Below are 17,068 nucleotides of genomic sequence, written 5' to 3' on the forward strand. Positions count from 1 at the left end.
ATAGATATGGGACTCCCTGGTTTTATTACATCTTTTATGGGCCAAGACAGATGATTCTTAGAATGTTTTGGTCTGTTGGGAAATATATTTCAGCTGGGCCAAAGTAAATGATATACCTACAGGTCTGCATAGAAAATAATATAGAAATAAAATATGGGGACTACCAACAATGCATGACTGAGAACCAATGATTAAAGGATATTTAAACAGAGAAACGTAGACAATGAAAAGTATGTTGCATATGATTTAGCCTCTGTAAATTGTAACTAATTCAACTGTTGATTTTATTTATGTTTTGTAACTAATCAAAATAAATGATGGAGTTAAACATCAAAACTTATTGTTGTGTCCTTACCAGTGCCTATCCAGTGGAAATTTGTTGAAATTTTAAAAGTGATAATATTAATATCTTGCCAACGTTTAGCCTCTAAAGTACTGTACAAATTTGAGGATTATTTTTAAACTTTACTAGAGTAGGCCTATATACCAATTTTCAGTACACTTTAACTTCTACTCCATTAGGCCTACATCTCACTACAATTATTTGAAAACTTTAGTTAGCCTACTTATAGTTACTAGATTTTGATTATTATTATTAATTTATTATTATTATTATTTACAAAAAATGCATTAGCTGATCTACAAGCTCATAATGCGTTGTGATGTGTTGTGAGCTTTTACTATTTTCATTTTCATTTTTTTTTTAAATATACTGAACCTAACCGTGAAATGGGACTTTATGCAGAATGATCATTATGCCGAAAGTACTTTTGGCTACTTTAATTATATTGAGTTAACAACTTTTACTTTTAACTGGTATTTCTAGATTGTGGTATTGATACTTTTTACTTATAGTTTTTCCACCAGAGCCAGAAGGCATTGCGTATTATTCAATTGAGTTATAATAATATATTATATGCGAATACCATTTCGCAACGTCGTCTCGCTGAATGCAGCCCTGTGAACAGGCGCAACTTTATTGTTCCCTCAACAACAGACAGTCAGCAACGAAACAAACGTCTCGCGCTGTTGCCTTTGAAATGGCGCTGATGCGTTTATGTGCTCATTTATTTCCAGTCAGTGTGCTTTAATATAGGTGTCTTTTCCATTATTTCGCCCTTGCCAGGGTTAACTTCTGGACATGATTCATTATATTTGGACGTTGCATAGCTGTTAAAATAGAATGTGGTGGCAGTAGTTGTGATTAATTTACCCTGAACAATAAGGCCGCATCGACCCCCGAGCTATCGTAGGGATTTGATCCGCTTCTGACCGCTAGCTCACAAGGTATGGTAAGTTGCTAACAAACGATTTAGCCAACGTATTTAAAAACAAATCATTTTTTGAGCATATAAAAAAAATCTATTTTTTGCTGTTGAGTGAAATTGTGATATAACATAAATACAATTACTTTGTATTAGAATGGAAGATACGATTTGTTTTTATAACTGATATCTGACGTTAAGTAACATAGCATGGCTAGCTTGCTAGCGTGTTTGCTAAATGTTTTAGCGCCCCGGGCAGTACTATCAACATCCAGTGTTTACAAATAGAAAGCTACAGCTAGTTAATCAGCTAGCAGGGTACACTAGATATCAGACGGGTGGTTTAGTTGTTTTTTATTTGTGTGTGCTTTCAGCAAGTTATCCGTGCCTCGGATTTTATGTAACGTAATAATAAGACCAAGGTGAAAAGTTTGTTTGACAGCAAACTATACTATCTCAACCTAACTAAAAATTGCAAAGATTACCTTGCTAACTATTAGGACTTGACGCTTATTTAGCTCGTTTTCTGTACGTTGAACAAAGGGACGTTACTATCTGTGCTCAGGGTTACAATACATGCTAAGTAGTAGTTAAAACATTAAACTTCCATTCATATTTCTCACAGCTTCTTCGTTGTGCTGCTGTATTTCAACAGGTTTGCAGGTGAATGCTGTGTGTGCCATGTTTGCCAGAAGTGGGAATCTGAAAGTCAGGTGTTGGAGGCGCAGCTCTGTTCACCACCAGTAACAGCTTTGCCCAGGATCTCGGTTCACCTTCGACACATTGCATAGCATCTGTCTCCTGGAGTTTATTTTTGACTGATATTTGAGGCGGTGCTGATCTACCATCTCCATACCTGCTCAGTATGGCCTCAGTACCTGTGTACTGCCTGTGTCGTCTGCCATATGATGTGACACGCTTCATGATAGAGTGTGACATTTGTCAAGACTGGTTCCATGGGAGGTGAGTCAGTGTTTATAAAATGAACATTGTCTAATGCTGTCACAGCTGTTCACACTAGCAGATACTAGCCGCAATTTGCAACATTAGATTTTCTTTTAATATGTTGAATCTAGAGTTGCAACAACAGCCATTGACACTTGACAACCCATACATCCATTAGAAATCTGATTGTATTAAACGATATTAAACTCACCAGCATTGCAGCTGTATGAAAAGCTTGAATTATCCTCTTTCTATCTATCTTTTCATAAAAATCCACATGTTATTATGAGCTACTTTCTGTCAAGACATTCGAGCAGGTGATTATTTTTCTAAGTAGTTTGGAAGCGCTCCTTGGATATCACTCAACGACCCTGCGTACCACGTGTTTTGAAATTGCACATAATGCAGGAGTCAGCAGGTGGTTGCGTTATTGAAACGAGCGCTTCCAAACTCCAACACTAAATAATCACCTGCACGGAATTTAGCTCATAACATGTCTAGGGTGGGTTTTTATGAAACAAACACTTTGCAGATGGAGAGGATAATTCAAGCTTTTAGTACAGCTGCAATGTTGGTGAGTTTAACGTTGTTTAATACAACAGAATCATTCTGTTTGGATCAATAAGCTGTCAATGGCTCGGGTTGCAACTCTAGATTCAACATATTAAAAAAAGATCTAGTTTTGCAAATTGCGGCTAGACAGATACAAAGATACAGTCTACTATTGATTTTCAATGGAAGACAGGAACATGAAGATACAAAGATGCATCAGACGTTTGTAGCTGCTACAAAAGCTACAACAGCTACAAAAAAAGTTGAGATGGTTTCAACTTCAGATACAAAGCTACAAAGTAACAGATGCTGCGTAGCTTTGTATTTCTTCTTGTATCTCGGAAAGAAGGAACTCCACCTGTCTCATTCTCTTAGAATTTTTTTCCGGGTGCATGGTCAGGAATCACTTTAGAAGAAGGAGAATACCAGCACTCACGGAGTAGTCCTTTAACTCTATCTCTACCGCTAGCTGTTAGCATAAACCCCAGCTCCAGGGGCCAGCATACACGTTCACTTTAAGAAGTCTGAGTTCGCCCGCCCCCCACACACTCTTGTTACACACACCACCGCAGCATTGGAACAAGCACACACCTCTCGTCAGAAGCGTTTACATGGCGCCAGCGTCGCAGTACAAAGTCACAAATTAAATCCGAAATGTGGATGGCAGAAAATCCACCAAGGACAACGAACGCGTTTTGGCCAACGGCCTTCGTCTGCCTTAACTCCCCCCACCTCTTTAAGGACTTAGACAGTTATGCCCTTTGAGCTTATTTAATAATGTTGGATTGGATATATGTATTATATCGGACAGTATAAATGTGACACTTAGCCCTGTTTACAGCATATACAACGCTGACGAAGGCCGTTGGCCGAAACGCGTTCGTTGTGTTGCTGCTTGCAGCATACCTATCCCATTTAAGATTAAACAATAAAGTGCCGTAAAGGACTACTCGTGAGTGCTGGTATCCAGCATTACACATCACTTGATGTTGGAAATTGTTGTATTGTATAATCTACATCTAGTCACTAATGTATTACAAGTTCCCCATGGTAACTTGTGAATTATGGAAAAACTCAACAACTTTTGCCATTATCAGTTCTGGGCATAATTCGACATGACTATTGTGACAACCTCAAAGTACAACACATTTACCTGGTCAATTGATCATAAACCTATTCTGCATGCCATTGTGTAATAATTGATCATTTTCTTTGCAGTTGTGTTGGAGTGGAGGAGGACAAAGCTGCAGAGATTGATCTGTATCACTGCCCCAACTGTCAGGTCTCCCATGGGCCATCTGTCAGTAAGTTATAGTTCTTTCTGGGTTTGCCTTCATGCCATACTGCATTCAGTATTTCTGTGGTCATTTACAGTACAGCTAACACTTCTGTATGCCCCAACTAAATACTGTAAATGTGATTGTCTTTCCCCTCTCTTCCATGCAGTGCGTAAGCGCCGTGGGGGAAATAAGCAGGCAGCAGATGGTGGTCTTAGTGTAGCAAGAGATCCAAGTCGACCTGTCAAGACAGGAAGTCCACAGTTCGTCAGGGAGCTACGCAGCCGCACATTCCCAAGGTACATTTACATTTGAAGCATCATGTGCACAAATCATTCTATTTATAATTTCAATTAGTTGTGTTCAGGGGTCTTTGGTCTTCTTTGGTTTGATGTATTTCTGCATAAAATAGAATACCAAAGTTGTACTTAAAGGAGAATTCCAGATTAACCATTTTCTTACTGTAGTCTGATGGTATTGTATCCAATAACTAGTGATACAGGTGAAAAATTACATAACTCCTTGCAGAGTGCACTGCAGCTCCGACCGTGCATGCTGGGTTATATATACGATGTACAGTGTTTTGTCCCAAAGGGGCTTCTGTAAAAAGGCGAACAAGCCTATGACCCAGTGTGCATGCTCTGAGCTCTACTGCATTCTGGATGGAGTACTTTTTTCCCCCATCGCCTCTACCACTGGTTGTTGGATAATAACATCTGATTACGGTAAGAAAAGCGCTGGTCCGGAATTGCAGGACATGATTGACATGACAGACTATGACATGTGACACACAAATTCAAGTAACAAGTAATGAATCTGTAACGTTTAAAAAAACCAAATGTTGTTAACAAGGACCAATGCCATTGGAATGGCATTCTCCCATTAGTAAGCGTGATCTGTCTACTACATTCTCAAATGTAGTAGACGGATCATGAGTTGTTTTGTGATGTATTGTAGTGTTGGATGAATGTGAATGTATGTAATAAGAAATGCTTTTGATGATGATATGTTTAAGACCCCGGAAGAGTAGCTGCTGTGACTCACAGTAAGCTAATGGGGATCTAATAAATAAATCAAATCTCCGTCAGTAATTTTGTTTTGCAATTGTTACACATAGAAACGTCAAAATCAGCCACCTGGACCTATCCTTTAACAGGGATTTTTTGTTGTTGAAAGGGAACGTTTTTGAGAACTGACAACCAACGATGCACCACCCTTTCCATGGCGGGGCAGGACTACTGTACAATGTCAACTTGATTGTATTGGCTGTCCAGAGTGTAAATCTTTACTTTTAACTTACTTAAAATGTCATAAGCATCTTATGCAACTTTATTTAACATTTTTCAACTATTACATGTCTACATGAGAGATGCTGATGACACAGCATCTCTTATGTAATACTTGCAAAATCATAATGACAGCATAATCCCACAACAAATATTTTAAAAGCTCTGAAGAATAAAGTTTTTGTTTAATGTCCATAACTTAAAAATGTAAAGAAAAATATTGTGGTCACAATCATGTGCGTGTGTCTGTGTCTCTGTGCGTGTGTCTCTGTGTGTGTGTGACTTATTTTACGACAGTGCGGACGAGGTGCTGCTGAAGCCCTCAGGCGCCCAGCTGACAGTTGAGTTTCTAGAGGAACGTTCGTTCAGTGTTCCTGTCCTGGTCTTAAGGCGGGATGGCCTGGGCATGAACCTGCCCCCTTCGTCGTTTGGTGTCAGCGATGTGGAACACTACATCGGTATGCCTCTAGCCAGATCACAGGGCTCAAGACTAACTTTTTTCACCCTTTCTTTTTGTTTAGCCGATCCACAACTCGTCACGGTCACAATGCCAACGATTGCTCGCCTCAAACAATACACTTTGTAACAACTGCCTATCAGCCAGGGAGATTAACTTTTGTCCTAAATAACATATTTTATTGTTCCCTGGATGACAGGAATCAAGATGTTTTTGCCATTAAGATTCCCAGGCTCAGAAAAAATATTTTGTCTGATTATTTCCTCGGTTGTTTGTTGTATTGTTTGCTTGAAAATCAGTTATTGAAATATAAATTCATTCATAAATTGATTATGTGTTGATCCTAGGTGCCGACAAAGAAATTGATGTGATTGATGTATCTCGTCAAAGTGATATGAAGATGCGATTAGGAGACTTTGTGGAATACTACAACCGCCCAAACAGAGACAAAGTACTCAATGTGATCAGCCTGGAGTTCTCTGAGACTAGGTACCACTGGATATTATAATAAACTCTGGCTTGAGGAGGAATATTATGTAATCATCTGAAGCCACCGCAATGCCATATTTTTTATTCCCTACTAATGTAATGAAGAATGATTAACCAAAAAAGAATTATGGGTATTAAACTGTAGTCTAGCCCTATTATTTACATTTAAAAAGATTTTTGACATTTTAAATTATTTGTTCCTGTTAGAACTGTGAGCTTGCTCGCTAAAGAGGATTGTTTAGCTACAGATGGATAGGCAAGAGTATACCAACTGTTATTAACAGATAACATCCTAATCCATCGTAGTGAGATCTGGAGTTCATTATGGATCAGTGACCCATAGTCCATTAATTTACTGTATGGGTACAGTAAGTGGTTTAATACAATTTCTCCCTCAGGCTCAACTAGTTAACCATCTGAATGTTATACATGTATGTATGTCAACTCTTGAGAGTTCAGGTCAAATAAATTATGAATGTGTTCCTATTTCAGGCTGTCAAACCTGGTAGAAACTCCAAAGATCGTAAGGAAACTGTCTTGGGTGGAAAACCTCTGGCCCGAGGAGTCTGTGTTTGAGCGCCCTAACGTGCAAAAGTATTGCTTGATGGGAGTGAAGGACAGCTACACAGACTTCCACATTGACTTTGGAGGCACCTCAGTGTGGTATCATGTTCTGAGGGTAAGTGGGGAAAATGCAAAGGTTTAACTTGGAGAGAGATAAATTCTTTTTGGTTTTAATGGGTGAACTTGGTGCAGAAAATCAATGAAACTGGGGGCACAGTGATAATGTGGACACACCATATTGTTTACGACTGAAGACTTGTGTTGCATGTCGTTCCCTCGCTCTGCCCTCAGTTTTCTGTCTACTATACTAAAAACAAACGCTTGCATAAATTAACAAAGCGAGAGCATCATGCAAAAAAATTTTTATGTTATGCACTATTGTGAACAATATTAAACATACTTGTGCTATCAAGAGGCTTTCCACCTTTCTTTCACGAACATGCATTTGTACATTTAATTATGGTATGTCTTTGTACCTAATTGAGAATGCGTTTTTATTGGACGAATTAATTGGAGCTTTTGATTTGAAGACATAAATAACAGTATTACATGTATCCTTGCCACTCTTCAGGGTGAGAAAATCTTCTACCTGATCTCACCCACACCAGCCAACTTGGCCCTGTTTGAGCGTTGGAACGCCTCATCGAGTCAGAATGAGATGTTCTTCGGCGATCAAGTTGACATGTGCTATAAATGCTCTGTCAAACAAGGAAACACTCTTTTCATCCCAACAGGTAAGCTATAATGTTTGTTAGTTGTTTGGGTTTTGCATACACAGTAGTTGTAATTGTAGTATTGCACTAGTGGGATTAAAATGTCTCCTCTGTCTGTCTTCCAGGGTGGATTCATTCTGTGTTGACTCCAGTAGACTGCCTGGCTTTTGGAGGGAATTTCCTGCACAGTCTCAACATTGACATGCAGCTACGGTTAGTCCCCTCTGTTTCTGTTTGACAGTATATTTGGTAGTATTTAGAACTTGTCTTAAGTCATCTATCCACAGATATATATTCCAGGTTGTGGTTTCCATTGATCACAAGTTGATTTGTGCTGCATTTTACCCTCAGAGCATATGAAATAGAGAAGAGATTAAGTACAGCAGATCTTTTCAAATTCCCCAACTTTGAGACTATGTGCTGGTATGTCGGAAAGCACCTTCTTGATACATTTAGAGGTAAGGGACCTCACTGCCTTCCCATGAATTCTATTACTAGCAATGAATAAATTATTGTGATCTCACTAACGCTTTTGCTGGTTTCTCTTGCAGGTCTGAGAGAAAACCGCAGACATCCTGCTACTTACCTGGTCCACGGAGCAAAGGCCCTGAACAATGCCTTCCGTACCTGGACTCGCAAAGAGGTCACTCAGAGTTCTTGTTTACTGAAAGGACCATACCAATATGTTAATGACATATATATTACTGGTGGCCATTTTCCAGTGCATAACATTCCTCCCACCCCAACCTTCCAGAAAGCCATTGGTTTCCATTAATTTCAGTACTGTATGACAATCATCATCATAACTTTTGTCAAAATTATATTACCATTGTGTGTAATGCAGTTAAAAGCACAAAAGTACCTGAAAATTAGGGTTTGACTGTTCTAGTAATTATTTTTCTACTGACATTTTAAAGAGCCATTAGATAATTGAATACTTTATTGACGATTTCTAAAGGTACTGGCAGTACAACAATTCAACAACTGTGGAAAGTAATTTTAAGATTGGTTTATCACCTGAAAGTTTGAATTAAAAAATTCGGGTTTAGTAATATCCCAAACTAAAAGGTTTAGTATGCTTTGGAAAATGTTTTGATTCGCCAGTAATTATACAGTACAAGATTTATAGAACGGATCTTTCTAAAATTAGTCTTGACACTATGGGCCCTATTTTCCCCTTATCTCTAAACGTCTTTTAATTTTACAATTTTTGAGGGGCGCTAGTCCCTCCTATGCACAGCTTTCCGGGTTTGTGTAAGCGCAAACATTGAAGACAAAAGTGAAGATGGAAAAGTGAGGACGCAAATTGTGATCGGCCAGAATGAGATGATATATGATGATGAGGATCTACAAGCTCACAACGTGTCGATGTAGATCGCTATTTGAACAAATTTTTTATGTTTTTCAAAATGGTAAAGAAAAAAGGCAAAGAAGTTTAGGGATAAGGGGTAAAGGCACTGGTGTATATAGGGCCCTAGCTCTTTTAGCCATAAATGATGCTGTCGTATATGATGGATTATGAATTTCTCACACTCAGGCTTTGAGTGACCATGAGGTGGAGATCCCAGAAACTATCAAGACGACGCAGCTAATAAAGGACCTGGCCAAGGAAATCCGCCTGGTTGAGGTAATTGGCAGAAGAGTAAATGTACTTACAGTTCGTCATACAGTTTTCATGCAGTAAAAGTCTCTAACAAATCTCTCTTTTCCAAGGACATCTTTCAGCAAAATATTGGCCGCACTGGAACTCAATTCCCTGGTTCGCCTCTCTCCAAAGCTCCACTGACCACCTCTCAAAGTTCAGGCCGCCCCCCTGGCAAAAAGCGAGGTCCCAAACCTAAAGATGTTCCAGGTGCTGTAGGACCCCCTGGAACTAAGAAGAAGGGCCAGAAATCTATACTAAAAGAGGCGGGGGAACTGGACCTCCTTGAGATCCACACCAAGCACACACTCAAGAAATTCCAACCTGGGAAGTCCAAAAACAAAAATAAGGTACGAGTTCAGCAGACTTCACAGAAGACACCAAGAATGTACACGGACTAGTCATTTGTATTATTACACTTTGTTATTACACTCTATCCTTATTATCCTTATTGTTTGCTCACAATTCTGTTTTCTTGCACTCTAGTTGGACCTACCACTGGATGGGTTTGAAGGGAAATTAAATAAAAGCAAGCTAAAACTGGTACTGACCAATGGTAAAATTCAAGGGTAAGCTTTAGCTTTGATTCCATAAATTTCATCATTTTCTATATTTTCTTACTATACAGTAGGTGCCACTCTTTCCCAACCTTTATTTCATTGCTGGTCTTATCTTTACCATGATTGTAGGAAGAAAGTAAGCCGTTCAGGTGGCAGTAACGGAGCAGGAAGTGCTGGACAGTACAAGCATCTGGACATGGAGGGGTCTAGCAGCCTCTCCGACTTTGAATCTGAGGATGAGCTGCAGATTGATGAAACTCCGCCTCCAAGACGCAAGCCTGCAGCATCTGGAAAGAAGAAGAAACTAAGTAGTGGTAAAGATTCAATCTTGACTCAACAGAACTATGAACATTTGAATTGATCTAGGGAGAACTTGTTTAATGATGTGAAACCAGTCTTGCCATTCCTTTCTCCCGACAATGGGGTAAGGGGGAACGGAACGTTTTTGCTCTAAAAAGGAATATTTCATCTGATTTGGGAGTCACTGAACTATAACCACTGAAATCTGTATAACGAATGAAAAATATGTGTCCTCTCAGGTCTTCCTAGGAAACTTCCCAGAGCCAAACCCTGCTCTGACCCCAATCGTATCAGAGAGCCAGGAGAGGTGGACTTTGACATTGAGGTGAGATAATATGAATAATATCCAAATTAAAATGCAATATGTCTTATAATCAAACCTTCCGATACTCTGCGCTTCTATCATTATTTGTCTAAAGTCCGTTTTATACCGGTGTCGTACGGCAAAAATAGAACCACTGTCATACAGCATTGATAACTGTGTTATGCATTTATGCTCATGTGGTTTCAGGAGGACTATACCACAGATGAGGAGGTACTGGCAGCCCATGGAGTAAAGGGTGGAGCTGGAGGCATTCTGGACTTGTTGAAAGCCAGCAAGCAAGTGGCAGGCTTGGACTCTGCTCCACTCAGGTTGGTTTGATAGTGTAGTTAAAGCATTATAAAACCTAAGAATGAACCTTTTTTGTACCAGTTCAGGGTCTCTTGTCTTGCTTTTGTAACCATCATCTTACTTTTCTTTGACTCAGTGAGGAAGCACCGGCTTCTCCCAGTACCCGAGATGCAATCCAAGGCATGCTCTCCATGGCTAACCCTCCTTCCTCCTCGTCGTCCTCTTCCTCATCCTCATCTCCCCTTTCCATCTCTGGGGGCCTGACCGAGGGACTGGGAGTGGTCAAGGAGAAGGGAGGGAGGGCAGTGTGGGTGACTGGAGGTATAAAAAAGTCGGGGTCAAATCTTGAGAAGAAGCCTGCCATTCAGCAGCGGCCTGGGAAACGGGCCATCAAAAAGCCTGCCCGACATCTGAGTGAGGACGACAGTCCAGATGAGCAAGAGGCTCTGGGCACTTGTTTCAAAGACTCAGATTATGGTGAGAGACACACACATTTGAATTCCCTTATTTTATTCCTTATTTCCACATTTATATATATATTTTAAAAGGGACCAACTATTTTTCATATGTACCCGAAATAGGTCAGTTGCATGGATCCAAACAAGTTCACAGAATGTAAATTACACACATGAACACATTCACGGTCAACATGACACACACACACACACACACACACACACACACACACACACACACACACACACACACAGTCACACACTTTCCTTGTGCCTGCTGATGGTCAAGGCAGGTCACAGCACAAACGTCAAACGTTTACGATTAGTTAATGATCAACCTATTGTTTGATTTCTCAAATATGTCTTTCAGTTTACCCCTCCTTGGAGTCTGATGAGGAGGACCGTGCCAACAAAGCCAGGATGAAACGGAAGAAAAATTGGGATGACACGCCTTGGAGCCCCAAAGGTAATCAACGTAGTTGCATAACAGAGAACATCAGTTTTAAGATTGTGGTGGTTTGATCCCTAAACATTTTGTTGCCATTTTGTAGCCCGGGTGATGCCAACCCTTCCAAAACAGGAGCGCCCACCGAGGGAAGGGGCTAGAGTAGCATCAGTAGAAACTGGCCTTGCTGCTGCTGCTGCCAAGCTAGCACAACAGGTGAGTTAACGGGACAGTATCAGCTGAACCAACTAACCTATGAACTCTGTGGCATTGAACTTGAGCTCTAATCTTTTTTTTTTGTCCGTTATTATGACTTAGGAGCAGCAGAAACCTGCCAAGAGAAAGTACACCAAAAAACCGCGTCCCCCTGCACCTGTAGCCCCACCTCCTGTCCAGGTAGAACCAGCTCCACCCTCTCCTCCAGCAGCTCCAGAATCTGCACCAAACTTCAGTCCAGACAGGAGAATGGAGTATTACTCTGCCAGTCTGCTGGACCATGAATACACAGCAGGACCAGGACCCTTTGGCCCCGGAGGACCCAGAGGCAGTGGAGCCATGGCCCCCGGTGTTTTCCTCACTTCTAGGCGACCTTCACTCTCTCCTCAGAACAGCAGCACTTACTCTCCATCAGGTGGGACTCCTGCAGGCGTAACAAGCCAAGGCACTACAGGACCTGGTCAAGGTAAGCATTGGTGGCTTAACACTTCACAGCCAATGATAAGATAACATTTATTGATCCAAGGAGAGAAATTCAGGCCCCTTTTACATTAGAATGGTTTCCATAGAAAACGGCAAAATAAAGTATTGTTTGCAGTGTTTTCAGGAGTTGAAAACAGCAAAGTGAAAACTCCTTCCATGGTGGAAATCTTTGAAAACGCTCCTCCTGGCGTCTCCATGTAAACGGACAAAATGATGAATCCGCAAAACATGTGACATCATGGCTCATGTCAACCCACTGCGCTTATGTTTATTACATTGGTGTAGAGCTGTAGTCGATATTTGGAGTTTCTAGGATGAGCAAACTGTGCTCCCTCGCCCCATTTATCCTACGAATACAAATGTACCGACTAGCGAGCCGCTGCATTGGTGAATGTAAACCAAACCATGATGTAAACAAACGGAAGTGGTTGTAGTACACATGCATGCCTTGCCTATCTGGCAGTGTGTCACCCCCACCTAGCCACCTGGAATGCACACTACAGCGTTTTCTGTCAAAGTGAGAGTGAGAGTGCAAAAGGACTTTGCCGTTTTCTCTGGAGACCGTTGCTGTGTAAAAGTGGCCTCAGTTGTCATTGTAGGGGTGAGACAAAGAAATGTATACTACCATATTGTCGAATTTGTCGTGCTTCCTTTTGTTAATACACTCGCTGGCACTGGGTATCAATATTTTTACATTTGAATTAGTATTTTGGGAGGGCGGTGAAAAAAGTTAGTTTTGAAATCCGGCTGGAACCAAGAACTAACTATTAAATGGAGTCGTGGGTCGGTTGCTGTCAGTTTATGTTACAGAGGCACTATGCAAATTGTTGTTCATGTACTGTACAACTGGTCAGGTTGTGATGCACACTAAAGCCAAATTCCAAAACAAAAAATCTTGGCCACTCGCTCACTTACACTCAGGCCCCTTTTCCACCAAAAGAACTTCGGTTCAGAACCAGTGCCGTTCCGAACCTTGGTGCTTTTTGCGAACCGGTCGCGAACCGGCTGCATTTCCACCAGATTGACGGCCGGTTCATTTGGTGGCGCTATTATACCTCAACACAAAATGTTGAAAGAGAAGGATCCGTCATGCGCCCCGAGGGCGTTGCACAACACAAACCGATGTAAACAGTATCCACGAGGTTGTGATGTCAAGGTTACAAGTTATTATAACGCCCCGCAAGTCTCAGCTGGATTCTGGATCGCGATGCATCCGTATACGTTTGGATCGTTTCATGTTTGCGTTGGCAATTAATGTAAACTTATTTTTGTTCAAAGATATCTGTTGCGTGTGTCACTGTGTCTGCGACGTCCTCCCAAGTTCCAATCCACTGACAAGTTCCAACCTACTGACACACCCACTTATATCGTCTCGGTTCACAAAGCGCTGCGTGCAATTACAAAGCTGAACCACCGTTTTGTGGTTCACATTGGGAACGAACGTTTATGGTTCGGAACCAACTCATTTTCAGTGGAAACACTCTGAACTGGTTCAATATTTAGCGGGAAGAAAGAACCGAACCGGTTCAACCCCGGTGGAAAAGGGGTCTCTGTCACTCCAGCATGGTGGTGTTATGGTGAAATTGGTGACCTGCCGAAATATTTGACCATCTTGTGGACTTCACAACAACTTACGGTGGAGGTCTTTAACTCTTTGTCTTCCACCTGGTGGCGGGAGATGGTAGTTAAACCCTGCTTGGGTTTTTTCGTGTATATATAGGTTGTTTCATTTCTGCTTTACCGGAATATTAGCATAATATTAGCAGTAGCTCACACTGTTTACCTTTCGCCAGAAACGCTAACGTCTGGAGTGATGCGATAGAAAATCACATCCGAACCACAGATGGATGACGATCCCCAAGGACATTCCTCGTAGTATCAGAGACATGAGGCATATGGAGGTCTATGGGGGCCATGTGCAAAAATCCTGGTGCTGGGGGTGACGGAGGCGTTGCTTAGCAACAGGCCAATGTTAAAAGGTGATTTTCGGCTCAACCTTTTCATATTTGGTGTAAAGCTTTAGGTGCGAACATGTTCGTACTTAGCAGATAACATCCCTGGGCGTCTACACACGATTGTCACATACACCACCATGCTGGAGTGACCGAGTGTGAGTGAGCAAGTGGCCGAGATATTGGGTATTGGAATTCAGCTTAAAGAATCTGATAAACGTTCATCTTCATGTCAATTCTGTGAATAAATATATAATTCCTGCTTTTTGCCTTCTTTATTGGTATTTCTTCAGGTACACAGATATTGTGATGTATCATAGATGAACATTTGTGGACTATATTGATTATCTCAGATATTGTCTATCGTGGGTTTCGTGACATCATTATCAATGGCCATTGGTCAAATATCAAAATAATCTGAAATCTTGTAAAAAATGGTGAAATATGAATCGATATCAACGGACTTGCCTTCTACACATGCACCACCAGCAGGACTCACTGCTGGTGGTGTTAAATGTTAGGGTTAAATGTTAGGGTTTAGACGCAATCGAGGTGAAACACCTGGGATATAGGGAGTCCCCATAATCAACAGTGAATTTCAGACAATGTGTGTGTGTATAGTGTCTACTGTCTATCAACCAGTAGTTACTAATTTTAGCAACAGCACCATTTCTAATTCATTGCTCTCCTTCCACCCTCATTTATCAGGGAAGCGTCCAAAGAAAGGACTTGCGACTGCAAAACAGAGACTTGGAAAAATCCTGAAAATCCACCGTAATGGCAAGCTTCTCTTGTGAGGTGTTGGAAATGTGGCTGAAGATTTTACATGGGAACGAAGAAAATTGCTTTTTATTATAGAAGGCTTCAAGGAAGTTACTGCTTCAGATGATAGTGATTTATATTTTGTACTACAGTTATTTAGTTATGTCATCTTCTCATAAACGTAATACACATTATCTTTTTCACACTGTGCTTCCACTTATAACATTACATTATTGCTTATTTTGAGGAGACATTAAGTTACAGCCAACACATTTTAATTTGATGGTTAAACATTTTTCACACTTGGTAACTAACTTTTAAGTGGGTAAATCCTACTATTTTTCTAAAATACATTTGCGAGAATTAAGTAGTAATTCCAAATTTACAGACTTGGATTTAGCCAAAAGACTAGATAGCACATTAAATTGAGGTTTGAGGTTTTAGGCTATTTGAGTTTGTTTATATTTAGGCATTGAGGTTCTAATGTTATTATTAATTTGTAAAGGGAAAGAACTTTTTTTTTGTCAGGTAAAATAGTGTTAATTGGACAGGATTTACTGTTTGTCCTTTCTCCCAGTTTTTTGTTTTCCTTGCATTTCAGTGGCATACTGTATATCATTGCCATGAATGATGATATATAATATAACACCAGTAGTTATATGGATGACAGAATTTGGCAAATGTTTTTATGCATGTGGTAAATGGCCACTGTGCCACATGTTACATTTCATTTTAAAACAATGTAATGTTGTCCCTGCTGTTGGCAAACTATTACAAATAGCCTAATACCTGAATAGAAAGTGCTAAGCTGATGCCAAAATTGTCTTTCCAAGGAGACATTGCATCATGCAACTTTATTTATTCATATTTATTTAATATAGTATTTTTGCCATCTCCTTATAGTTCCTTTTCTTTATGTAATTGATGTCAGCACTTCAACTATAATGTAAATTTCAGTTTTTTCCCTCCCTGCATCGTCAGCCATGTAATAACTGTATAAACATGTATCTTCATTGTTTCATTATTTTTTACTGGTTCATTCAAGTCATTGTAAATATTTATTTATATAGCTAAACAAAACAGTAAAATGTGAGCTGAAGAGACCGCCTCTCAGTTTATCATAATTTGCATCCCATGTCTGAGCAACATTCATGGACCAGATCTAGAGACATGCTTTCTTTTTCTTTTAGGAATGATCTAGCATCAAAAGGAATTGTAGATTTAACTATGAGAAGACATTTAAGGTTGGGATTAGGTATATGGATTGATATGTATTGTGTAAATAAATGTTGTAATTTAATTTCTTTTATAGTTCCAGGAGACTTTGTTTGAAATCTTTCTTAACATACATTGTAAATGATGCATTTCTGTATTTGGAAACGGTATGTAGTTTATTTTATTTGTATGCAGTAAATATGTCATGCTTAGTTTGTTCATGTAGTATTGTCAATGTAATGAACTTATTGCGCTAAAACAAACTGCCCTTGTTTGGTTTAATCTGTTAGTTATTTTAAATACTGTTGATATTCACACTGTCAGTGTACTGTATATGTTAAACATGATGTGTTAAATACAAATACGGCCTGGAACAGATAAAATACACCTTGGGCAAAGTTGCTTTTCTTTCACTGAAATTATTTGAGTGCCCCATACCAAAAATGATATTTTTATTCTAAAGGGCCAATATAGTATAACAACATGGATTGTTTTCCATGGATGCGCTTGCTTGCTTTTTTTGGACCAATATTCTTATACACATTTCAAAGATTGAATTCACTGAGTTTTACTGTCATCCTAAAGATATAAAGGGGAACATGTTGTATTAAACACATCTAGTCTTTACATCAGTTTGATTTCTTCCCATGAATTTTTATTTGCTATTCCTTACTTTATGGTGGGTACAGTTCATGGGTCTTTGTAATAACAAACCACTCCAGTGATAATTTTTGACTGATTAGTGTGGACCACACAGTTATTCTCAGGGTTGTTTCCTTTATTGTTCTCCATACTTTAGTGGTGACTTGTTTAAGCATTACTACAGCAGCTGTTCATTTATTCTAACAGCAACTTTTCCCAGTCAACTTTGGGATAA

At 39.9% G+C, this 17,068-nt stretch overlaps 1 protein-coding gene across 4 annotated transcripts; it reads left to right on the forward strand.

The window, feature by feature from the left end:
* Positions 1-1,016: 1,016 nt before the first annotated feature.
* phf8 (PHD finger protein 8) lies at positions 1,017-16,592 on the forward strand. Of its 4 annotated transcripts, none has more exons than XM_083770257.1 (22): positions 1,017-1,292; positions 1,921-2,228; positions 3,981-4,066; positions 4,209-4,338; positions 5,623-5,783; positions 6,130-6,271; positions 6,764-6,950; positions 7,407-7,569; positions 7,674-7,761; positions 7,900-8,006; positions 8,100-8,191; positions 9,086-9,175; positions 9,262-9,540; positions 9,677-9,759; positions 9,880-10,064; positions 10,290-10,375; positions 10,562-10,683; positions 10,800-11,140; positions 11,489-11,584; positions 11,670-11,779; positions 11,882-12,245; positions 14,923-16,592. In XM_083770257.1, the coding sequence occupies exons 2-22, from the start codon at positions 2,131-2,133 to the stop codon at positions 15,009-15,011; spliced, it is 3,099 nt and encodes a 1,032-aa protein (XP_083626383.1). In that variant the 5' UTR covers positions 1,017-1,292; positions 1,921-2,130; the 3' UTR covers positions 15,012-16,592. The 4 variants fall into 4 exon arrangements, with proteins under 4 accessions (XP_083626383.1, XP_083626382.1, XP_083626384.1 ...); XM_083770256.1 differs by having other exon boundaries at positions 1,017-1,287; XM_083770258.1 differs by having other exon boundaries at positions 1,017-1,287; positions 9,880-10,061.
* The last annotated feature ends 476 nt before the right edge of the window (positions 16,593-17,068 follow it).

This window comes from Protomyctophum parallelum (assembly GCF_964188405.1).
Source record: "Protomyctophum parallelum genome assembly, chromosome: 7".
Taxonomy (NCBI): domain Eukaryota; kingdom Metazoa; phylum Chordata; class Actinopteri; order Myctophiformes; family Myctophidae; genus Protomyctophum; species Protomyctophum parallelum.